At 43.4% G+C, this 26,296-nt stretch overlaps 1 protein-coding gene across 1 annotated transcript in view; it reads right to left on the minus strand.

The window, feature by feature from the left end:
• ST6GALNAC1 (ST6 N-acetylgalactosaminide alpha-2,6-sialyltransferase 1) overlaps positions 1-26,296 on the minus strand; it is a 219,199-nt gene that overhangs the window by 64,337 nt on the left and 128,566 nt on the right. The window contains exons 4-5 of the mRNA XM_040330101.1: positions 24,991-25,165; positions 13,328-13,466 (exon numbers count right to left, since the gene is read on the minus strand). Coding sequence (XP_040186035.1) covers positions 13,328-13,466; positions 24,991-25,165 — 314 coding nt within the window. The remainder of the gene's footprint in view (positions 1-13,327; positions 13,467-24,990; positions 25,166-26,296) is intronic.

Genomic DNA, 26,296 nt, shown 5'->3' on the forward strand with positions numbered 1-26,296 from the left:
AACATGGTGTTGGAAGCATCATGTTGTGGGGATGCTTTTCGTCAGCAGGGACAGGGAAGCTGGTCAGAGTTGATGGGAAGATGGATGGAGCGATATACAGGGCAATCTTAGAAAAAAACCTGTTAGAGTCTGCAAACGACTTGAGACTGGGGCAGAGGTTCACCTTCCAGCAGGACAACAACCCATACACAGGGCCAGATTAAGAACATCATGGGCCTGGTGCTGAGGATTTTGGTGGGGCCTTTTAGGCTGCATTCACACCTCCGCGACAAGTAACGCCGCGTACGCGGCGTATTTTGCCGCGAATAGTGTAACTTTTTTTTTACAAATCCTTCCTATTGCTTTGTATGGCCGAACGCCAATGCTGCCTGAAAAAAAGGGTCCGGGACTTTTTTTCATGCCGCAGGTGTACGGCGTCTATGAGATGTGAACCATCTCATAGACAGCAATGGGAATTCTCCCCTCCAGCGGCACGAGCGGTCGGCGTCGGGCGTTTTGTCGCGGAGGTGTGAATGGGGTGAAATAAATAATAAATAAATGCGTGGGAATTACATGAACGCAGCCCAGCCAAGGCAAGTGACCAAAGGCACAGAACCCAGAAGGAAGACCGGGTGAAGATGGAAGCGCCCGGGCCCCGCCTGATTCATCGCAGCACTGGAGGGCTCAGTCTGAAAATGTAAGTGTACACTAATGTGCTAATATGCTGTGCATACTTGTACATTGTGGCATAACCTACCCCAGGGCCTCTAAAAAGTAGTAATGTCAGGAAAGTTTACTACAGCTTTATTATCACAGGATCCCAGGAGCCTCTCATGGGGCCCCCTACTGACCCGGTGGACAGTGGCCCTTGGGCAGTGCCTAAGTGCACAGTTGCCAACATTTAAAAAATATTTTCAGGGCCACTTTTTTACATAAGTGCTATATTTAGAGTAGCTGAGATCCCCGATGTTCCTCTATACATCACAGTAGTAATCACAAAATTAAATGAGTACTAATAATGGGGCAGAACAAATATGAGAACTGTTAATGGGGAAGGTAGTGCTGCGCTATGTGTGGAGGATGGAGAGGTGGAAAGGAAGTGAAGGGTGGTCTGACTGTGATAGTACAAACAAAAATGGCTTTAAAAAGAGCCGATCAGTGAGCAGGCTGACAAACTTATAAATATTCTAGACAAAAGTGCAAGTAACATAAATTCATACGTTCTTCTAAGTGGAAGGGAATACACAATCAATAAGGTGATGAGAGGTGCAAATAAAGATATACAATCTGTGTCACACAACCCCCAATTAGCTCTCCTGGGCTCAGTGATGAGCTAGTGCGAAAAAGTCCATAAAGCAGTAAACTGGTGATAAAGATCGATAAGGCAAAAACTTTAACACTAACACCAGAGATCTAAATAATAATAATAATTGAAAGTCCAAAATAGGGAAGTGATGGTGTGGGTCCGAATCGATAATGTGAAGAAAACGTGGGTATCCAGTGATCCTTTTAAGGTGACTGAGGATGTCCCCTTACCTTACTGCTGTAAGGTAACAGCATATGACTCCAACCACATATGGTTTATCCAAAAGGGCTCTGGTCCAGGGAAACTAGGTCCTCCTTGGAAGTCGCGTCCCAGGATGGCCAATGTCTCGCGCCCGGGGGGATAAAACCACCAATAGTGTGATATTGTTTTAAAACTTTTAATCAACATAAAATTAAAAGCGAGGGTACTCACATGGTTAAAATTAAATCAGGCATATAAAAAAGAGGGGCAATCGTTCGCCAACGTCACCTTCGGTACCTCTCAGTAGGCTCTTACGCGTATTCGTCACAAGCGTGACTTCTTCAGGAGTAATGAAAGGTATAAAGGGGATCCTTTATATAGGGTGACATAGTTAGTGGGCTGTCAGCAAAACGAGTGATCAATTTTGCCATTCAGGAAATTAAGCTGCAGCCATTTTCTTGTAGTCTACTGCTGTGTGTTTAATAATTGTATATTTAGCAAACCAGGTTGTATTGATTAATGGTATATGCCAGATGGGTAGCAGCCTAACACCCTATATGTCAATTGAATTAAGGAAAAAATGCAAGAAAGACACATATTTTGTGTCCCCAACAGCGTGTCATTAGTGCCATATTAACGTCTGGCCGGAAATAGGACGGGCGCCATTTTGTTGGAGCTCACAGGACGTCACTCTGTGTCTCACAAGACACTGGGCGTACGTCCCACCTATTTGGCCGCGGAGCCCACCGCTAGAACGGGAACCAGCACGGGATCCCGCGACCACTAAGAGTGCCGCAAAACGGCTGGATGGCATATTTAACAAAAATATATACATAACAGCGGCGTTCGTCGGAACGAGCGCCGCCGGAAGTAGGGAGGCGGCCATGTTGTAGCCACCGGAAGTAGAGCCGCGGCCATGTTTCCTAAGCCTCTATATAGTAAAAACGGCATCTCATCAGTAAAAACATGAGAAATGAGAAAGAGGTCGGGGAAGGGGGTTAACCACTGCATATTAACCCGTTAATTGCTACATATTTGACAGATAAAGAGCTATATAAGAACAATATGGATAATTAAAAAGTTTGTTGGAAGCCGGAGAAAAAATATTTTTTATATATATTTAAAATATTTTAAGAGGTTAAAAATTCTATATAGATAATAGGTTAAAAGCACATATATATATACACATATGGATTAATTTGCAAAACCAATGGAATTTATATGCCACCTGAGGTCAAAACCATAAATGACGTGCGCGGACTGAGCCACATATAGATTAAACTAAAAAAAAATTCCACCATCAATAATATGTTAGGAAGGGAAGCGAAGGAGGTAAGTGAAGCGGGAAGTTAGGATACATGAATTGAAGGTAGTTATTTTATCGGTCACTCAGAAAACAGTTAAGATCAAAATCTATGTTTAGACCTCGAGGTGCAAAAGTATCCAAAGTAAATATCCAGCGGGATTCTAGCTGGCTCAATGTTCTAACTTTGTGGCTACCTCGCCAGTGTCTCACATAGGGCTCTATGCCCCAGAACTTCAGGTGTGTCGGATCTTTATTATGATGCGTGAGAAAATGTCTCGAGACACTATGTTTATCAAAACCTTTGAGAATGTTTTGGACATGTTCTTTTATACGCACTCGTAGTGCTCTTTTGGTCCGGCCTATGTATTGTAATCCGCAGCTACATTCGAGTGCGTATACGACTCCCTCTGTGTTACAGCAAATACATTCTTTTATTTCATATGTATCTCCTGTACTTGTTGCAGTAAAATCCTTTTTCTTTTGGTTGGGTTTATATGTTCTTGAACATGCAAAGCATCGCTTGCATGGAAAAAAACCTTTGCCAGTGAAGAAGGAGAAAAAGTTACTTTTAGGTGGGTCAGGCACATTTTTAACAATTTTGTCTTTAATGGTGGGTGCCCTTTTGTATACAAATTTTGGGATCGGTGGAAGAACGCTCGCCAGTTCTTTGTCTGCCAATAATATGTTCCAATGGCGTCTGATGACTTTTTCAATACGTTTATGTTGTATACTGTAATCGAAGATGATGGGCATCAGGTCTTTCTGTACTTTTTGTTTAGACCGGTCACTCATAAGGGTACATCTGTCCATTGTTGCCACTTCTGCAATTTTCTGGTTGATGAAGGAGTTATTGTATCCCTTTTGTTTAAAACGTTCTCCCATGTCTTTTGCTTGGATAAGAAAAATGTCTTTGTCTGTACAATTACGTCTTAGACGCATGAGTTGCCCTTTTGGTATGTTAAAAAGCCAATTTCTATGATGACAGCTTTCAAGCGGCAAATAGCTATTCCGATCTACACTTTTAAAATGGGTTTTCGAACAAAGTCCATTATTTGCTTGTTCAACCTCTAGGTCTAAAAACGTGATCTTTTTGTTGCTAATTTCCCAAGAAAGTTTAATATTTCTATCATTGATATTTAAAGCTTGTAGAAAATCTAGTAGTGTTTCTTTCTCACCCTTCCACAGAATCACGATATCATCAATATATCTTTTATATATGTACAAAGCATCGGGTGGTTCGGAAAAGATTCTCTCTTCTTCCCATTGGGCCATGAAGAGCCCAGCCACACTAGGGGCAAATTTTGCCCCCATGGCTACGCCGGTTTTCTGGAAGAAGTAATTACCACCATACCAAAAATAACTATTTTTTAGGCAAAAATCCAGGCTTTTTACCAGATATTTCCGTTGGGTGCAGGGCAGCTGGGAGTGTTTTCTGAGGCCCCATTTGACTGCTTCGCATGCTAGGTGATGTAATATAATTGTGTATAACGACGATACATCGGCTGTTGCTAGCCAAAAGGGTCCATCTTCTTTCGGTATACCTTCCAGGCATTGTAACATCTGTTTTGTGTCTCTTAGGTACGCTCTTGTGTTCTGAACTGCTGGCTGTAAGTAAAAGTCAATGTATTGCCCCATTCTTGCGGTTAGGGAATCAATTCCATTTACTATAGGCCTTGGTGGTGGGTTCGTGCTGTCTTTATGTATTTTGGGGAGTGAGTACACAATAGGTGTACGACATGATGTAGGAATCAAATATAATGCTTCTTTCTTGTCCAAAATTCCTCTTTTTAGTCCTAAATGGACAATCTGTTCCAAGGCTTTTCTACATTTAAACATAGGATTGCCCAAAAGGCGGTTGTAAGTGTTGGTATCTCCTAGCATCTGATCCATGCTTGTTTTGTATTGTTCCTTGGAGAGTACCACAATACCTCCACCTTTGTCGGCTGGTCGGACTACTAGATCCTTTCTTTTCATCAATTTCCGTATTCCACTCCTAATGTGTTTAGGTTCTTCTTTTTTCTTCACTTTTAGGTCCATTAGTTCTCCTGTGACCAATCTTTTAAAGACCTCTACACATTTATTGTCTTTCACAGACGGGTTAAAAGTAGATTTGTTCTTCAGAGTGCTGTGTCTAATTCCTTCATCTAAATCGGTGGTTCTGATTTTATAAGGGTTACTGATCATGTACTTTTTTATATTTAATTTCCTGACATATTTTTGAATTCCTATGTATGTCTGGAATTTGTCCAGATTTTTTACTGGTGCATATTTGAGACCCTTATCTAGGACCCAGATCTCTTCATGTGTGAGTGGAAGTCCACTTAGGTTGAAGATTCCCTCTCCCTTTCTGTTCTTTTTCTTTTGTGTTCTCTTTCCTCCTCGCTGTCCCCTTTTCTTTCTGGGGTTCTTCTGTAAGCTCTTGCTTCCTCTGTATGTCGGGGTGGGGGGTATTCTCGACCCCTCTCTAAAAAAGAAAAATTGGGATTTTGGTGTCTCTCCACTCTATCATCCACTGTTCTCTGCTCTAGAGGTGCATAGTAGTTACGTGTGGGAATTGGGCTCCTGTCCTGGGGACGATGAGTATGATAACTCCAATCTCCCTCTCTTCGGTCATTTGAACGTGCAGGGCTTCTTCTTCTCTGTTCATGTGTGTATCCTCTGTTATCATGATATTCATTTGGACGTCCCTGATAGTAATTGGTTTCGTATGGGCGGCCTCTGTTCTCATAGCCTCCACCTCTATTGTCTCGTTGGTTTTGGGGCTGAGGTCTATTGTCCCTCTGATCTTGTGGCGGTCTTTGTCCATGATTATGGCCATTGTTGTTATTTTTGCGTTTTTTCCAGATAGGGGGTATGTTGACTATAGTTGCCTTGTCTCTCTTCTTGTCTATATGGACGGAGTGATTCATGCCTATTCCTATCATATATCTCTTGGGTGGGTCCAGTATAGTTGATTACTCTTATGGGTGAGTGCACTCTTACATTCCTCTCTGGTGTGGAGTAGGTTGAAATAGGGTCTGAACGGCCCAATTGGCTCTGCCATTTAAACGTGTGATCAGTTTTAAAATCGTTCATATCACGACTATATTTCTTGCTTTTTCTATGTTGTACTTCCTTGTCTTTCTTTGTTAGATCTGTATTGAGTTGTGTTGTACATCTTACAAGGTCTGCTGAGTCTTTGTATGCTTCTAGTTCTTCTTTGACCTCTAGGATAATCTGTTCGATCAGTTTCAACTTTCTCTTTTTCCTCTCTAATAGGAACATCAAAAGTTCTAACCCTTTAGTATTGAAAAATTTAAACCATTCATTTATTGAATCCTGGTCTGTCAGGCCGTCATTGGGGGTTAGGTCCCATCGTAGGCGACGTGGGACAATGCTATCCTTAATGTAACGTTCAAAAGTAACTATGTCCCACCATAAACTGATCTTTTTTTCCATATTATGCCCTAGCTTCCTCATGAGGCTCTCTAGGTCACTGTTTTTCTTAACGGGTGCAGTAGCATTAAAAACATCTTCAAGATTGACCTGCCTCTTATCTAGGAACGAGAAGACATCCATGATGGCTGCAGTAATGAGTGCGAAAGAATGCTAGAAAATGTGAGAGTGGGTATTACCGCGCTATCAGAGGGAGGGTGGGGAGGGGGGGTGGGGTGCAGCTGCGGCACTGGAAGGTGTATCAGACCATAAGTAATATTAATGGGGAAGGTAGTGCTGCGCTATGTGTGGAGGATGGAGAGGTGGAAAGGAAGTGAAGGGTGGTCTGACTGTGATAGTACAAACAAAAATGGCTTTAAAAAGAGCCGATCAGTGAGCAGGCTGACAAACTTATAAATATTCTAGACAAAAGTGCAAGTAACATAAATTCATACGTTCTTCTAAGTGGAAGGGAATACACAATCAATAAGGTGATGAGAGGTGCAAATAAAGATATACAATCTGTGTCACACAACCCCCAATTAGCTCTGCTGGGCTCAGTGATGAGCTAGTGCGAAAAAGTCCATAAAGCAGTAAACTGGTGATAAAGATCGATAAGGCAAAAACTTTAACACTAACACCAGAGATCTAAATAATAATAATAATTGAAAGTCCAAAATAGGGAAGTGATGGTGTGGGTCCGAATCGATAATGTGAAGAAAACGTGGGTATCCAGTGATCCTTTTAAGGTGACTGAGGATGTCCCCTTACCTTACTGCTGTAAGGTAACAGCATATGACTCCAACCACATATGGTTTATCCAAAAGGGCTCTGGTCCAGGGAAACTAGGTCCTCCTTGGAAGTCGCGTCCCAGGATGGCCAATGTCTCGCGCCCGGGGGATAAAACCACCAATAGTGTGATATTGTTTTAAAACTTTTAATCAACATAAAATTAAAAGCGAGGGTACTCACATGGTTAAAATTAAATCAGGCATATAAAAAAGAGGGGCAATCGTTCGCCAACGTCACCTTCGGTACCTCTCAGTAGGCTCTTACGCGTATTCGTCACAAGCGTGACTTCTTCAGGAGTAATGAAAGGTATAAAGGGGATCCTTTATATAGGGTGACATAGTTAGTGGGCTGTCAGCAAAACGAGTGATCAATTTTGCCATTCAGGAAATTAAGCTGCAGCCATTTTCTTGTAGTCTACTGCTGTGTGTTTAATAATTGTATATTTAGCAAACCAGGTTGTATTGATTAATGGTATATGCCAGATGGGTAGCAGCCTAACACCCTATATGTCAATTGAATTAAGGAAAAAATGCAAGAAAGACACATATTTTGTGTCCCCAACAGCGTGTCATTAGTGCCATATTAACGTCTGGCCGGAAATAGGACGGGCGCCATTTTGTTGGGGACACAAAATATGTGTCTTTCTTGCATTTTTTCCTTAATTCAATTGACATATAGGGTGTTAGGCTGCTACCCATCTGGCATATACCATTAATCAATACAACCTGGTTTGCTAAATATACAATTATTAAACACACAGCAGTAGACTACAAGAAAATGGCTGCAGCTTAATTTCCTGAATGGCAAAATTGATCACTCGTTTTGCTGACAGCCCACTAACTATGTCACCCTATATAAAGGATCCCCTTTATACCTTTCATTACTCCTGAAGAAGTCACGCTTGTGACGAATACGCGTAAGAGCCTACTGAGAGGTACCGAAGGTGACGTTGGCGAACGATTGCCCCTCTTTTTTATATGCCTGATTTAATTTTAACCATGTGAGTACCCTCGCTTTTAATTTTATGTTGATTAAAAGTTTTAAAACAATATCACACTATTGGTGGTTTTATCCCCCCGGGCGCGAGACATTGGCCATCCTGGGACGCGACTTCCAAGGAGGACCTAGTTTCCCTGGACCAGAGCCCTTTTGGATAAACCATATGTGGTTGGAGTCATATGCTGTTACCTTACAGCAGTAAGGTAAGGGGACATCCTCAGTCACCTTAAAAGGATCACTGGATACCCACGTTTTCTTCACATTATCGATTCGGACCCACACCATCACTTCCCTATTTTGGACTTTCAATTATTATTATTATTTAGATCTCTGGTGTTAGTGTTAAAGTTTTTGCCTTATCGATCTTTATCACCAGTTTACTGCTTTATGGACTTTTTCGCACTAGCTCATCACTGAGCCCAGCAGAGCTAATTGGGGGTTGTGTGACACAGATTGTATATCTTTATTTGCACCTCTCATCACCTTATTGATTGTGTATTCCCTTCCACTTAGAAGAACGTATGAATTTATGTTACTTGCACTTTTGTCTAGAATATTTATAAGTTTGTCAGCCTGCTCACTGATCGGCTCTTTTTAAAGCCATTTTTGTTTGTACTATCACAGTCAGACCACCCTTCACTTCCTTTCCACCTCTCCATCCTCCACACATAGCGCAGCACTACCTTCCCCATTAATATTACTTATGGTCTGATACACCTTCCAGTGCCGCAGCTGCACCCCACCCCCCCCTCCCCACCCTCCCTCTGATAGCGCGGTAATACCCACTCTCACAAATATGAGAACTGATATTTCCTTTAGTTGAACTAACAAAAGTGTGTCCATTCTAGAGCTGGTAACATTGAGGATATTCAGTATAATTTTAAAGAACAGTTTTTGTGGGTAAGCAAAATAGGGGAGGAGTATGGACGGTATATACAGTAAGTGGGAAGTATGTGCAGGTGAGGGAGAGGAATGTGGAGGGTCTAACAGTGGGACCTATGTACAGGAGAGGAGTACAAAGGGTACGAAAAAAAGCACTATGTACAGGAGAGGAGTGTGAAGGGTATGACAATGGGCAGTATGTACAGGAAGAGTGAGGGGGTATGACAGAGGGTAGTACGTACCAGAGAGAAGTGTGGAGGGTATGATGGGGCAGTATGTACAGGAGAGGAGTGTGGAGGGTATGACAGTGGGCAGTATGTACAGGAGAGGAATGTAGACGGTATGATAGTGGGCTCTATGTATAGGAGAGGAGTGTGGAGGGTATGACAGTGAACACTATGTATAGGAGAGGAGTGTGGAGGGTATGCCAGTGGGCACTATGTATAGGAGAGGAGTGTGGAGGGTATGACAGTGAGCAGTATGTACAGGAGAGGAGTGTGGAGGGTGCGACAGTGGGCACTAAGTACAGGAGAGAAGTGTATGACAGCAGGCACTATGTACAGGAGAGGAGTGTGAAGGGTATGACAGTGGGCGCTATGTATAGGAGAGGAGTGTGGAGGGTATGACAGTGGGCACTATGTACAGGAGAGGAGTGTGTAGGGTATGACAGTGGGTACTATGTATAGGAGAGAAGTGTGGAGAGCATGACAGTGAGCACTATGTACAGGAGTGGAAGGATATTTAGGGACTGAGTAGTGGTTAAGCGGGTCATACATGGATTGAAATTACGCCAATTATGCAGAGACCAGCCATAGTCAATCTATGTATGGGCTAGCTGGTTTTACACAAGTCAATCTATTAATCAACTTGAGTACAACCAGCCTGTTTTTTTTTCTTAAAACAATCAGTGCTGCCAGCTAAAGTTAGCAACACTGATCATTGTACGCACTGGCAGAACACAATAACACTGCAGGAGTGATTCCCCCATCCACAGGTCAGCAGGTGAGAGGGTGTGTGGGGACAGGCTGGGGAGAGATACTAGTCAGTGGCTGGGTAGGCACTGGTAGTATCAGAGCCAGATACACACAGGTTACATATGCCACGATCGTTAGAGCGAGAACAATAATTCTAGTACTAGACCTCCTCTGTAACTCTAAACATGTAACCTAATAAAATGTAAAGCATCGCTTAGGATACCAAAAAAAATTGTGCTAACTTAACTAACTAACTGTTTTTTTAATGAATGAAACATTTTTTTCCAAAAAAACATGTTTGAAAAATTGCTGCGCAAATACCGTACTAGAGCTGCACAATTAATCGTTAAAAAAATCATGATCTCGATTCAACCCCCCTGACGATCTTCAATGCAGAGTTTGCTGATTCTTTCATATAACAAGTGGAGAGACTTTCAGCTGTCAAAAGAAAATATCTGGGCAGTCTGCCAAGTTTTTAACAGGAAACATTGTAACTGACACTTCCTTCTTAGATCAAAGGGATACACTTCTGTGTGTAAAGAAAAAATCTGGGCAGTCTGCGAAGTTTGTAAACAAAATGAAACATTGTAACTAACTAACATTGTAACTAAATTTAACCACTTAAAGTCCAACACTTGTTTCTTAAGTTAAAAAAGCAATATTATTTGCTAGAAAATTACTTGGAACTGCCAAACATTATATATATTTTAGCAGAGACTCTAGGGAATACAATGGCTATTGCTGCAATATGTTATGTCACACTGCATTTTCCCACTTCAATGAATAATAAAAACCATAAAAACAAAACAATGAAGTTAGCCCATTTTTTATTTATTTTTTTGTTCTGTTTTAATGTGAAAGATGATGTTACGCCGCTACAATCGTGAGAGAATTGTGATCTATCTTCTAAGCAAAAAAATTGCAATTCTCATTTTAGCCAGAATCGTGCAGCTCTATACCCTGCAACATAAAAAGTGCAAAGACCACCATAGAGTCATTTTCTAGCAAAAAACAAATGATGATTTTTACATGTAGTAGAGAAGTGTCAGAATTGGCCTGGGTGGCAAGGGGTTAATTACCATGAGTAATATACAAATAATTATTATAAGCACTGTGATCCTATCAGTCGGCTGTAGTGTGTCAGCTTGTATTTATATTGGCCGCTCTGAATGTAGCTTCTGACAGGCTGTGCAAGCAGGCCCGTATCTCCGGAACCATAAATGATAGCCGTCCCATATTTTAACCAGTTGTGGGGTAGCTCTTCCCATGCCTACCCCCAAATGTGGGGTTTCTGTGACCTCTGGTCATCGAGCTACAACCCCCCAAATTCGATCTTAAAAAAAAAAAAATCTTAAAAAAAAAAAATTTTTTTTTTTTTTTTTTTTTTTTTGGGCAAATGGGCCTATCTTGAGAAAGGGGCCTGGAGCTGCAGCTCCATCAGCCCCATTGTTAATCCGGCCCTGCCCATACACCATAAACATACAGCCAGAGCTACAATGGAATGGTTTCAATCAAAGCATATTCATGTGTTAGAATGGCCCAGTCAAAGTCCAGACCCAAATCCAATTTAGAATCTGTGGCAAGACTTGAACATTTCTGTTCATAGATGCTCTCCATCCAATCTTGCAGCTGTAATTGCAGTGAAAGGTGTCTTTACAAAGTATTGACTCAGGGGGGCTGAATACAAATGCACGCCACACTTTTCAGATATTTATTTGTAAAAAACGTTGAAAACCATTTATCATTTTCCTTCCACTTCACAATTATGTGCCACTTTGTGTTGGTCCGTAATATAAAATCCCAATAAAATACATTTATGTTTTTGTTTGTAACATGACAAAATGTGGAAAATGTCAAGGGGTGTGAATCATTTTTCAAGTCATTGTACTTCTTGCTGTCTCTGGGGACAAGAAGCGCAAGGAAATCTCCATAATAAGGATAAAGACAGCAATAAAAATTTATCGGTAGAAATATACTGTAAGCAATTCTCCTAATAATATACTGTATAAGGGAAAAACTAGAACGGAATCCCATGAAACTTTATGATCATGATTACAAGCAAAATATAAAACAATAGTATCTTTATTAGCACAAATCTGGACAAACATACTGTATAACAACAATTGCCCACACATGTAAAATAGTATGGGTTCCTGGGTGATTTAAGTTCAGGGCCCGGATTTAAAAAGGATTTACGACGGCGTATCTCCAGATACGCCATCGTAAGTCCAAACCTGCACCGTCGCATCTATACGCCTATTCAGAAAGGCATTTACGTTAGAATCAGTCCAAGATACGACTGACGTAAGTCTCTTACGCCGTCATATCTTGGGTGCATATTTACGCTGGCCGCTAGGGGCGCTTCCGTTGATTTACGCGTCGAATATGCAAACGAGGTAGATACGCCGATTCAGAAACGTACTTGCGCCCGTCGGATTTAGCTACGTAAGGCGTCGGTCCGGCGTAACTTTACCCCTCATAAAGCAGGGGTAAGTCATGTTAAGGTATGGACGTCGGAAGCGTCGGAACAGCGTCGTATTTTACGTCATTTGCGTAAGTCGTACGTGAATGGGGCTGGGCGTAAGTTACGTTCACGTCGACTAAGCATTGAGCCAACGTATCTTGGGGAGTATTTGCGACGTGACTCTAAACATGCGCGCGCATGCGCCGTTCGATCGGCCCCTAATTTGCATGGGGTCACGGCTCATTTCAATACAACACGCCCACTGCCTGGTTCATTTGAATTAGGCGGGCTTACGCCGGCCCACATACGCTACACCGCCGTAACTTCGGGCGCAAGTTCTTTCTGAATACGGGACTTGCCTCTCAAAGTTACGGCGGCGTAGCGTATATGAGATACGCTACGCCCGCATATTGTTACGCAATTGTATCTGAATCCGGGCTGAATCCGGGCAATGTGTGGATGGTCCTACTCCTTATGCTCATAATCAAACCGTGGGTGCCTGGTGAACATTATTTCCTTTACAGGGATACTTTGAGAATTTACATATAAATTGTACATGCAAGGAGAAAATTTGAATATAATAATTATGCTCACAATATGCTCATGTCTGATTGTGCTTCCATTATTCCACCTACATATGTTTGACTTTATCATGGACTTTATCAAATCCTGACTTTGCTTTCATATTTTCTAAAAATTTTCCCCTCTGTCTTCACCTAGTGATCTGACCAGTAACATGCCTCCTATAATAGGGTGCCTCTGCTCTGGATGAATGCGAAAAGGGGGCACCTTTGGACAGCAGCATTTATTTGTGACAGCTGTAAAAATGCAGAGACATTTGCAGTGCCAATCTTTTTAAACAAATTCTTATATATACTGGTTGTTTTTCACCACACAGGCAACGCACAGGGTCACTTTAGATTTTATTTTTTTATTTTTATATATCATCTATTCAAAAACAGAATGTAAAGAAAGACATGAGCTTGGCCCTCCTACTTATCAGGCATTACCTTGTCCTGTGGAATTTTTGGGAACCCTTTTTCATGTAACAAGTGCAGGGAGGATAACATGGTGAAAGCAGTGAATCCATAAAATGAGGTCCGAACTCCCACATCCTCTTCATATCCCCTGATTACTGCTCCATTGACACTAAGAACAAAGAGGGATAGTGGACATGAGTACATATTAAAAGTAATTACACAACTGGATGGCATACTTTAAATTTAAAAGCTAGGATAATCACTGGGGTAGATTCAGTAAAGAATTACGCAGGCGTATCCATAGATACGCCGCGTAATTCAAACGCTACGCCGGCGTATCTATTTTCTGTATTCAGAAAGCTAGATACGCTGACTGTAGCCTAAGATACGACTGGCATAAGTCTCTTATGCCGTCGTATCTTAGGGTGCAATCTGACGCTGGCCGCTAGCTGGCGTTCCCGTAGTGGTCAGCATAGAGTATGCAAATTGCATACTCACGCCGATTCACAAACATACGGGCCCCCGGAGTTCGAGTTTTACGTCGTTTGCGTACGTCACTTCCGTCGTAAGGCTGCTCCTGCTATTAGGAGGCGCAGCCAATGGTAAGTATGGACGTCGTTCCCGCGTCGCGATTTTCGAAATTTGCGTCGTTTGCGTAAGTGGATCGTGAATGGCGCTGGACGCCATTTACGTTCACGTCGAAGCAAATGACGTCCTTGCGACGTCATTTACCGCAATGCACGTCGGGAAATTTTCCCGACGGAGCATGCGCAGTACGTTCGGCGCGGGAACGCGCCTAATTTAAATGATCCACGCCCCCTACATGATCATTTAAATTACGCGCGCTTACGCCGGGCCCTTTTACGAAACGCCGCCGCAAATTACGGAGCAAATGCTTCGTGAATGAAGCGTAGCTCCAGTAATTTACGGAGGCGTAGTGTAAAAACGGTACGCTGCGCCGCCTTACCAGTGCGCGCCCCTACCTGAATCTGGGCCATTGACAGTATTATGTCTGACCGCATATTGGTTATTGCTTTTATATCCTTTCTTTTTGTACTTTGAACAAAAAACAATAAAAAGATTGAAAGTAAAAGCTAATGTAAATGTAAAGTTTAAAGCTGAACTCAGGGATAAACAAATATTATCTAAACACAGAAGGCATGTGTATTCTTGAATCTTGGTGTGCTTTGTGTATTTTTTCCAGATCTGTGCTGCTTTCAAATGTAAACTTTGCCTCTGTGCAGGTAAAGACTGGTCACTGCCGCTCTCTCTCTTTGTGCATGGTGACTGGTCTTGTCTCCACCCCTCCTGTAGTTTACTGCAGGCAGCCTGTAGTGGGTGGGGCATGCTGGGTTCCTCCAACAGCTCTGCCCTCTTCACATGATATGTACAGCACAGTGATGATGTCACTGCTACGTTTACAAGTTAATAAATGAGCTTTCAAAGGAATTTGGCGCACACAAAGTGGAGTTATATCCTTTGTGGCTGTTGAAGAATCTATTTAAATAAAAGTTTTTGTGCATGGAGTTCAGCTTTAACCACTTTCTACCAGGGCAATGTTTTCATTTTTTGCACACATTGCTGCTAAAAATTACTGTAAATCCCCCCCTCCCCCCAAATTAAAGCATATATTTTCTGAAAGCAGAGACCATGGAGAATAAAATGGTGGCTTCTGCAATTTTTTATTTTGCATGATATTGGTGCAGTTATTTATCAAACGCATATTTTTAGGAAAAACAAAATAAATTTTAGTGCAAACAAACACAATATTATACCGTTTATTTTTTGGTAAAATATAAAAGATGGGGTTTGCTTTGAGTAAATTGATAACATCCATGTCAAGTCTTAAAATTGCACATGGCTGTGGAATCGCAAAAAAACTAAGGTACTTAGAGAAATTATCCATAGGCAACAGTGGCAGCCGCTTATACGGGGCGCAGGGACACCGCCCCCCTAATCTGGTAATCTGGTTGCCGCCACTGATAGGCAATGATTTTAAAGCCTTTACAGGTCATTGGTTTAGAGTTAAACATAAACTATGGCCCTAGGATTGGTTGATGCTACATATATATGCTCACCTTAAAGCGGTGGTTCCCCCTTAAAAACAACATTTTTTTATTCCACTGCCCCCCCACATTCCATCACGATTAATGCTCTTAATATTTTTTTCCTGCTGTACATACCTTAGTACAGCATCTTCACCCGTCCATCCGGGTTGCGAGTCCCGCGGGAGTGGGTGTTCCTCACAGGCTGTTGATTGACGTTTTCCACAAAAACGAGCTCTCCCCCCGTCGCGTAAGCCGCGTCACTGTTGGCGAAAGGAGCCGAACGGCGAGTCGGCGCTATACTGCGCATGCGCATCGCCGTTCGGCTCCTTTCGCCAATCGTGACGCGGCTTACGCGACGGGGGGAGAGCTCGTTTTTGTGGAAAATGTCAATCAACAGCCTGTGAGGAACGCCCACTCCCGCAGGACTCGCAACCCGGATGGACGGGTGAATATGCTGTACCCAGGTATGTACAGCAGGAAAAAAATATTAAGAGCATTAATCGTGATGGAATGTGGGGGAGCAGTGGAATAAAAAAAAGTTGTTTTTAAGGGGGAACCACCGCTTTAAGCATTTTTTATGGGGTGTGTGCGGGGTGTTTTAATTTATCTTTTATTTTTTAACACTTTATTTATGTATTATTTATTTAATTACTTTCTTGCCACCACGTAGGGGGTGTGTTAGCCCCCTACGTAATAGAAGGGCAAGTGATTAATCCCTTTTATAGGGGATGCCCCTTTGAGAGCCCCATAAAAGTGATCTGACGGCTCTTAAAGCAGTATTAACCACTTGAGACCCGCGCTATTGACAAAAGACGTCAACAGCGCGGCTCTCAGGTGCCAACTGGACGGCTTTGGACGTCATTTAAAGTGCATTACCCACGCGCGCCTCTGGGGGGCGTGCAGCGGGTAAACACTGTCCCGGCGCATCGCTGGGAAGCCGTTGCGTGTACCTGGCGGCCGCGATGTCCGCCGGGTACACGTGATCGTCGGGAACACAGCAGGGACGTGGAGCACTGTGTGTAAACACAGAGCTCCCTGTGCTGTCAGAGGAGAGGAGACCGATCTGTGTCCCTTGTACATAGGGACACAGCATCGGTCACCTCCCCCAGTCACCCCCCTCCCCCCACACAGTTAGAACACACCTAGGATACACATTTAACCCCTTCCTCACCCCCTAGTGTTAACCCCTTCACTGCCAGTCACATTTATACAGTAATTAGTGCATTTTTATAGCACTGATCGCTGTATAAATTGTATAAAGAGCGACAATTTTGAAAAAAATGCAATATTTTAAACTTTTTGCTATAATAAATATCCCCCAAAAACATATATAACATTTTTTTCCCTCAGTTTAGGCCGATACGTATTCTTCTACCTATTTTTGGTAAAAAAAAATTGCAATAAGCGTTTATCGATTGGTTTGCGCAAAATTTATAGCGTTTACAAAATAGTGCGCGCCCCTAGCTGAATCTACCCCAGTGTTTAATGATTAAACACTAGGAATAGTGGCTTGTAGTGCTGTTTTATTTTACCAATAAAGGCAACGTTTGTTTTGAGTGCGGCTGTTCAGAAGATTTTTCCCTTTTTTCTGACTTAATAACATCTATAGTGCATGCAGACCAGACAGGTTTTATAACCAGTAAATCAACATCGATAAACATTCATAGAACACAATTGGTAGTACAGATATAGGAGTAAATTCCAGAGACAGGGGCTTTGGCATCTCTTGATACAGCCAAAGCCTTTGACTCTGTAGAGTGGAGATTCTTGCAGGCAACACTGGGGAAGTTTGGATTCGGAAATAGATTTAAACAATGGGTAAAAATATTATATGCAACCCCCCCGATCTAAGCTATTGATTAATGGTATACTGACCCCGCCAATTAACTTATTTAGGGGTATGAGGCAGGGGTGTCCATTATCTCCTCTTCTATTTGCTATTACAATTGAGCCATTGGCTCTACGATTCCAGCAGTCTGAAGAATACCAGGGGATAGAGATGGGCAACAGTATAGAACAGATTGGACTGTACGCAGACGATAATATATTGTATATGCAAGATACACATGGCATTCTGAGGAAGGCTATGAGTAAAAAATAGATACGTTTGGCCAGTACTCAGGACTTAAGATTAATTGGCAGAAGTCTTCTCTGATGCCATTGCATCGAGAAATAGAAACAGAGGAAATGACGGACACCCCACTTAAAATAGTGGACTCTTTTAAGTATTTAGGGATCCACATAACAAGACAGCCCCTGCAGGGCCTTCTTAATAGGATCATGGGCCCCTGGGCAAAGTAATGCTCTGGGGCCCCTTTAATGACAGTGTGGGTAAACAGACAGCAAGTAGGAAGGAGCCAGACTGCCTCCCTTGTGTATCTATCACTCTCAGTACCATCATGGGGTCCCCTATTTTGGGGCACCGTGGCCTCAAGGACCATCTGCTTTGGGGAAAGTGCAGGGGCCCCCATGCAGCTGGCGCCCCTGGGCAGTGCCCAGGTGTGCCCTCTCATGAACACCTGGATGCATTGACGGCCAATGTTCTTCCATTGGTGGAGTATATTCAAGTCAAGCTGAGGATCTGGCGTAAACTACCACTGTCAGTGGTGGGAAGAATAAATTTAATAAAAATGATTTTACTACCAAAGTGTCTGTACATCTTCTCACACTTCCCAGTGGTAATGCCTAAAAAGTAATTTAAAAAATGTAATTCACAATTTATAAAATTTATATTGGCTAAAGGTAGATGTAAATTAAAGCTTACAACACTACAGTGCCCAAAGGCAGAGGAAGGGTTGGCGCTGCCAGATGTCTATTTGTATTACTTGGCAGGACAAATGAGACATTTGTGTAATTGGCTTATACAGGAACAAATCCTGGGAGTAGTGAAGTACTTGTTAAATATATTACAAGCCGAGAACTTTTTGGTATCATTAGGCCCCTTTCAGACGTCCGCTCCGCCTGTCCGTTATTACAAGTCCGTTAACGGACTTGTAATACATCCCTATGGGATCACGTCCGTTAGCGGATGGAGCATCCGCTAGCGTCCACGTCCGTCGGGATCCGGTTTTCGGATGGAAGAAAACCCTATTTTTCTTCCGTCCGGCGGAACGGAACGGATGCAGACAGACAGACGGTCCGTCTGCATCCGGTTCCCCATAGGGCAGAGCGGAGCTGAGACAGGGCGGTCCCTGCACTGTGTGCGGGGACCGCCCTATCCGCCGGCAGCTTCCCGGGGAACCCCGCTGAGCCGACGGAGACACACGGAGCGGACCCAGAAACGGTCCGCTCCGTGTGAAAGAGCCCTTAGAGGCAATGCGTACACATACACCAAGGGTCAAGATCTCCCATGCTCTCATTGGTACAATCAGTATGGCAGGAGGTTAAAAAATTAACGGGCTTCAGAGATATCCCAGCTGAACCATCTATGTGGGATAATACCTTGTTTGAAGAACTGTATACACTCGAGGATAGTATATTTTGGAAGCAAAAAGGAATAGTAGCTCTGGAACAGGTATACCAAAGTGGAAATATATGTTCATTTGATCATTTAAAAACACAATATAATCTAGTCGATTATTTTTTTTATAGATTTTTACAGTTAAAGTGGTTGTAAACCCACTTTTTTCACTTTTGCCTACAGGTAAGCCTATAATAAGGCTTACCTGTAGGTATAAAGAATATCTCCTAAACCTGTACGGTTTAGGAGATATTCTCCTCGCAATGCGCCGCTGATTGCAGCGGCGCATGCGCAGGGGGGATCCTCGGCTGAAGGGCCGGCCCCGCCGACCCATGCCGGAAAGGAAATCTCCCGCACGCAATGCGCGGGAGTGACGTCATCGCCGCTCCAGCCAATCACAGCGCTGGAGCGGCGATACCCGGAAGACACGCCGAGGCTCGGCGTGGACCAGGTAAGTTACCTACCTCGTTCCGAGGTAAGTATTTCATAATGAGCTAATATGCGGTGCATATTAGCTCATTATGGCTTTTTCCTTGCAGGTGTAGAAAAAAAAAATTATATGCAGGTTTACAACCGCTTTAAGACATGCGTTAAGTGCCCAATTTGGTAGTAAAAGTATAGATCAGGGGTCTCCAAACTGCGGCCCGAGGGCCAGATGTGGCCCTTTGCTAGCTTTTATCCGGCCCTTGGGGCACAATTCCTCCCACTGTAATGAGGCACTATTCCTCCCATTGACACCAACAATGGGGCACTATATTATCCACGGATACCAATGATGGGATACTATTCCTCCTACTAATAGGGGGAATACTCCTCCTTCTATTGACCACCAACCCTGAGGCCATATTTGTTCTCACTGATGCCGGGCCCGTGACATTTTCTTCCCTTGCTGGCCCCAATCCGGCCCTCCCAAAGTCTGAAGGGCAATAAAGTGGCCCTTTGTTTGAAAAGTTTGGTGACCCCTGGTATAGATATATCTAAGTTCCCCCTTATAGGAATATTGAGAACTCAGGGACCAAAGGGATAAGTATCCAAGCTGTACACATATTTGATTCCTTCCAAGATACCCTGCTTCAGATTAAGAGGAAGTGCCAAATGATATGTACATCTATGACAGATGAGACTTGGAGCGAAGCGTGTAAATCACATTTGACAGTCTCACCCGCAAGTAATAAAAGATTGATACAGTTTTACATAATACACCAGGTTTATCTTACACCATATAAACTAAGCCTGATGGGGAGAGTAGACAATGCAGGGTGTGTAATATGTCACCTACCATGGGCTGACTTCGAGCACGTAATGTGGTCTTGCCCTGGCATCAGTAGATACTGGAGACAGGTCCTGGATATACTGTCAGAAGTGATGAGAGGATGTGTCCCATTCACTTCAGAAGTGTGTCTGTTAGGACTAGTCGAGAGTCAGAGGTGGAATGGATATGCTAAGACTTGTTTACAGGAAACTTTATTTATGTTTCGCAAGCAAATTGTACTTGGATGGATGCAACAAATGCCTCCTTCAAAGGAACAATGGCTTAAAGGGGTTGTAAAGGTTATTTTTTTCTTTTCTAAATAGGTTCTTTTAACCACTTGCTTACTGGGCACATATACCTCCTTCCTGCCCAGAAAGGAGAAAATTCAGCGTACGGCACTGCGTCGCTTTAACTGACAATTGCGCGGTCATGCGACGTGGCTCCCAAATAAAATTGACGTCCTTTTTTCCCTACAAATAGAGCATTCTTTTGGTGGTATTTGATCACCTCTGCGGTTTTTATTTTTTGTGCTATAAACCAAAAAAAAGCAACAATTTTGAAAAAAACACAATATTTTTTACTTGTTGCTATAATAAATATCCCAATTTAAAAAAAAAATCGTAATAAGTGTATAGTGACTGGTTTGCGCAAAACAAAATAGGTGACATAATTATGAATTAAATTTTTCTTTCTTTTTTACTAGTAATGGTGGCGATCTGCAATTTTTATTGGTACTGCGACATTATGGCGGACACATCGGACACTTTTGACACATTTTTGGGACCATTCACATTTATACAGCGATCAGTGCTATAAATATGCACTGATTACTGTATAAATGGGACTGGCAGTGAAGGGGTTAACACTAGGGGGATAGGAAGGGATTGAATGTGTGCCCTGCATAGTGTTTCTAACTGCGGGGGAAGGGGACTGACTGGGGGAGGTGACCGATTTGTGTCAAGGGACACAGCATCGGTCTCCTCTCCCTGTCTCCTCTCCCTGTGAACACAGAGATCCACGGTTCTGCTTAGTTACTGGGCAATCGTGGGTGCCCGGCGGCCATCGCGGCCGCTGGGCATGCGCATTGGGTTCCCAGTAATGCGGCGCACGCCCCCTAGTGGCTCTGAAAGACGAGGACGTCATATGAGGTCCTCTCAGAACAAGAGAGCTATCGTTCCGCCGTCAATTGACAGTGGCCGGTAGGGAGGAGGTTAAGCTAGTGCATTGTTGGTTCACTTATTTTTTCCTTCGATTTCCCTTCTAAATGTTTGTTTTTCTTTGTTTTCTTTGTCTGAATTTCTCACTTCCTGTTTCTGTATATGTAAGCATGGTGGTCAGCAAGTAGGAGTAACTCCACTTTTGTTGAGAAAAAAATATTCCTTTCTGGGGGGATCTGTGTATATTACAAGGATTTTGACAAACTTTGTTGCAGATTCCTACCTCTTGTTATTCTGAAGATATCCCTGTGTGTTTCTCTGTGTCCATGTGCACATGTGAGCCTAATTGGAGTGGTTTCATAATTATCAACCAGCTGCTGCACCTGCAAAGCTCTAATGAAAAAAACTGATGGACCTGTATACCAATGTGATCTCCCACTGGGAGTATCTTACCAAAAATGTAATATTTGTTGCAAGGGATGCCTGAAATCTGTCTTGTATCTTAGTGCAGATGTCTGGGAAAATCAGTGATTCTATCACACAAGCAGAAAATTAAAGCTTCTTAATACTGGCAATTTTTACATCAAGACTTCTGTATGTGAGAATCATCAAGGAGGATGTTCCAGTATCACCAGCTGGCAAGGGTAGAGGGTTAGGGTGGCCTGGTGCTTTTACATAATGCCCGGATGCAATACTGAAGTAATGAGCAGGTTGGATGTGATCCATGTGCGGTTTGCATCTCATGTTTCAGTTTTTGAATGGAGTATACTTTTAAAGTGGACCTGAATTTAAAAAGTAAAGATTTGTTATATTATAGGTATCATCTAGAACAGTGGCAGCCAGTCCATAAGGCTCCATGCGTCCAGAGGCTCTAATAGACTTCAAAAAAGGGGGGCTCGGCAGTGGCGGCTGGTGCTCAAATTTTTTGGGGGGGCGCAAATGAAAAAAAAAAAGAAAAAAAATTGCAGCCTCACTGTGCCCATCAAATGCAGCCACTGTGCCATCAATTGTCACCACTGTGCCATGCCATCAAATGCAGTCACTGTGCCATGCCATCAAATGCAGCCACTGTGCCATCAATTCGCACCACTGTGCCATGCCATCAAACGCAGCCACTGTGCCATGCCATCAAACGCAGCCACTGTGCCATGCCATCAAACGCAGCCACTGTGCCATCAATTGTCACCACTGTTCCATGCCATCAAATGCAGTGACTATGCCATGCCATCAAACGCACCCACTGTGCCATCAATTCGCACCACTGTGCCATGCCATCAAATGCAGCCACTGTGCCATCAATTGTCACCACTGCGCCATGCCATCAAACGCAGCCACTGTGCCCATCAATTGTCGCCACTGTGCCAATTGTCACCACTGTGCCCTTTAATTGTCGATGCTGTGCCCATTGTCGCCACTGTGCCCATTGTCGCCACTGTGCCCTTTAATTGCCACCACTGTGCCCATTGTCACCACTGTGCCAATTGTCACCACTGTGCCCATTGTCACCACTGTGCCCATTGTCGCCGCTGTGCCCTGTAAAATGCCCCTCCCCCTACCCGGCACTTACCTTTCTGGAAGTCAGCCATGTTCCTAGTCCTTCCACATCCCTCGATGTCTTCTCCTGCCCACTATGACGCTTCAACCAATCAGGTTACCGATAACCAGAACCAGTGAACCTGATTGGCTGAGACGCCTGTCAATCTTATCCAAGGAACGCACACCCCGTACGTTCCCTGGATAAGCATCCGGAAGGCTGAGGGCTGTACTCAGAAAGCCTATCAGAGCCGCTGGCTCTGATAGGCACTTCCGCACAGCCAACCAGCTGCCGTTATTCAGGTGGCCAGCGCTCAAGGTCCGGCCATCTGAATAGACCAGCGGCTGGCAAGAATAACATAGATTCATGCAATGCATGAATTTATGTTATTTACTCAGTGGCGGTGCGAGAGCCAGAGGGGGCGGCGCTCCAGCGCCCTATATACACGAACGGCCACTGGGGCTCGGGGAGTAGAGTACTGCGCTCCGAGCCCATCCAGTTGTGTGACAATATCGAATGAATATTTGCTATTGTAACACTGATTCTGCCTCCCAGTCAATCAGGACCTGTTTCCAGATTGTCCAAAAGGAGAAGCTACCCTATTGGCCGAGGGAGGAGGAGGGAGGAGATGCATGGTGAGGACACCGCCATGGTGCCGAGGAGGAGTGGCACAGTGAGGACACCGCCGTGATGCAGATGAGGAAAAACAGGGGAAGCTTGTCACCCGGAGGGAAGCACTGCCCAGGGTAAGTGTTGTAGGTGACAGACAAAGGTGAACTAAGCCTTTAAGGCTTATAACTGTATATCTACTGCTGCTCTCAGCCTGCTGGTCCCACGAGATTTGGAGTGAAATTTGGTAATGTCACTCTTGTGCTGCTCGTTGTTGTCCTTGCTGAAGAGAAGGCTGTAGCCAAGGACCTGTAGTGAAAGCATCTTCCTGCTTCTGCTTTATTCATTCAGTTGACCTTTAGGAATACGGGTGGATTTTAAGGCCGTATCCAATTCTAATTAGAAATAAGGCTGTATCCAATTTTCTCCTCACTTTTCTCACACAACCTCATCTGAAATGTATGGGCATCATATGCGCTTACACAGGAGTTGATTTACTAAAACTGGAGGGTGGAAAATCTGGTGCAGCACCAATCTGAAACCATTCAGTCTCCATTTTTTTGTTGTCAAAGCTTAAAGGAACACTAAAGGTTCGTTTTTTATTAGATCAATTGGTTGCTGTAAGCTAGAGCATTTAAATATCACTTACCTCGTTTTTCCTTTTGACCTCCAAAATACAGTAATCCAGGTTTGAAAATGCCATTTCCTGTCTCTCCTCTTCTTGCTTTCCACCAGCATCTGAGCCGTTTTGCATGGTGGAAAGCAGAATGTGCTCACCCCCTCCCTATGACTACAGACCTGCGTGAAGATGCTCTCTTATTCCTCACAGGCATGGAGGCTAAGCCTAATGGGAACTGTAGTTCCCATTAGGTCGTGATGTAGCAAGAATGAATGCACACCGGCACCGCAAACCAGGAAGTCAGTGAGAATAACGATTCAGGAGTGCGGGAGGTGAATACAACAGCTCGATTTCAACAGGTATCAAACTAGTTATAATGCAATACATTACTTTTTACTTTATCAGCTACTGTGAGGCCCCGTACACACGGCCGAGGAACTCGACGTGCTTGGCACGTCGAGTTCCTCGTCGAGTTCTGGGATGAAGCCGCCGAGGAGCTCGGCGGGCCGCCTTCTCCCATTGAACAACGAGAAAATAGAGAACATGTTCTCTATTTTCTCGTCGAGCTCCTCGGCGGCTCCATCGAGCCAAAACTGTACAGACGACAGAGTTTCTCGGCAGAATCCGGGTTTTGACCGAGTTTCTCGGTGAATTCTGCCGAGAAACTCTGTTGTGTGTACGGGGCCTCAGACTTTAATTTAAGAGGAAAATATTTTTGTCTTTACAACCCCTTTAATTAAACAAGCTGAAGTTAGAAGCTGATTGGCTACCATGCAGTGCTGCACCAGATTCTGTTTTAGTAAATCAACGCCACATTTTTATGAACAGTTTGGGCTAAATCTAGATTGTACAATGAGATGGGAACATGTGAAGCCATATGGTTAACATTTGGTACATCACCTTTTCATATACCTTTGGGTTTCCATTATTACAAGAATAGGTCAAGGTTTTTTTGTTTTTATATAAAAAAAAGGTTTATTGGTTATTTATTTATTTATTGTTGCAAGGGCTTACCGGAATACGTAATCATGTTCATCAATCTCCCTGCCTAGACCTGAGGCATTGAGAATACCTCCATTCCCAACCACAGCACAGCTAACGCAGCGTGGAAACTTGTCTTCATTCTTCTCAGCAAGAAGAAGTTGCTGGTCTGGGATCCGTGGAAGAGCAGAAATCACCTCATGAAGCACTGAAACACATAATGAGCTAATTAGAAATTATATGAAAAAAAAAAAAAAATTCACCCCTGCCTGAAAAGCAAATAGAGGAGGACAAAAGAACAGTCCTTCTTCTCTTCTTTAATAAAGTGATTGTACATCCTGTACAACCACTTTCACCTACAGGTAAGCCTATATTAAAGCTTACATGTAGGTGCTGGAAATATCTCCTAAACCTACATGGTTTAGGAGATATTTACAATGTCCCTGAACGCGGTCGTCTTCTGTGCATGTGCCAATGTATTCGGCGCATGCGCATTTTTGAAAGGACACGCCGTATCTAGAGGGGGTCATGCCGTGACTGGCGACCAGTCAAAGACCCTGGGCCAGATTCACAAAGGTTAGCGGATCTTTAGATCCGTGTAACCTATGTGTTTTAAGATCCGCCCTCGCAAGTTTGTGAGGAAAGTGTCAAATTCACAACACACTTACCTCCAAACTTGCGACGGCGGATCCTAACTCCCCCGGCGGAATTCTAATTCCGCGGCTGGGGGAGTGTACTATTTAAATCAGGCGCGCTCCCGCGCCGATTTAAATACGCCATTTAAATACGCCATTTTTAAACCAAAAAAAACGGAAGGAAGAGGGCTTAAGATTGATACTTCCAGCCGGCGGGTACATCGGGGACATCGCAGGCTACGGTTTCAGGTAAGTGACACATAATGGGTTACTATGCGATGCATAGTAGCCCATTACGCTTTACCTTTGCAGGGAAATAAAGAGGAAGTAAAACCCATCAGGGTTTACTTTGTTCACAGCATTATGATGTAGGGATTAAGGGAAGTTAATATGAAGACAAAATGTATGTACAGTATGTATACTTGCTTTATTTAAAATAAAAAAATGGCATTGAACACATAACTTGATCACATGATGTGAATCTGTCAAGGTTTGGTATGCAAACAGTTCGATGTTTGCCAACTCCAGCAAACCAAAAGTCTGTAGGAGGCAAATCTTGTTATTCTGGTTATTTGCAGGGTTACTAAGCATGCCATTGTCAAACAAAAGGCACAGGAAGCCTGACAATGCCATGGAGGAGATGCACCAGTTCCCAAATTAATAAAAAATAAATATAAAAAAATAGTATCTCTCCCTAAACAGCA

This window comes from Rana temporaria, chromosome 12 (genome assembly GCF_905171775.1).
Source record: "Rana temporaria chromosome 12, aRanTem1.1, whole genome shotgun sequence".
In the NCBI taxonomy this organism is placed as follows: Eukaryota; Metazoa; Chordata; class Amphibia; order Anura; family Ranidae; genus Rana; species Rana temporaria.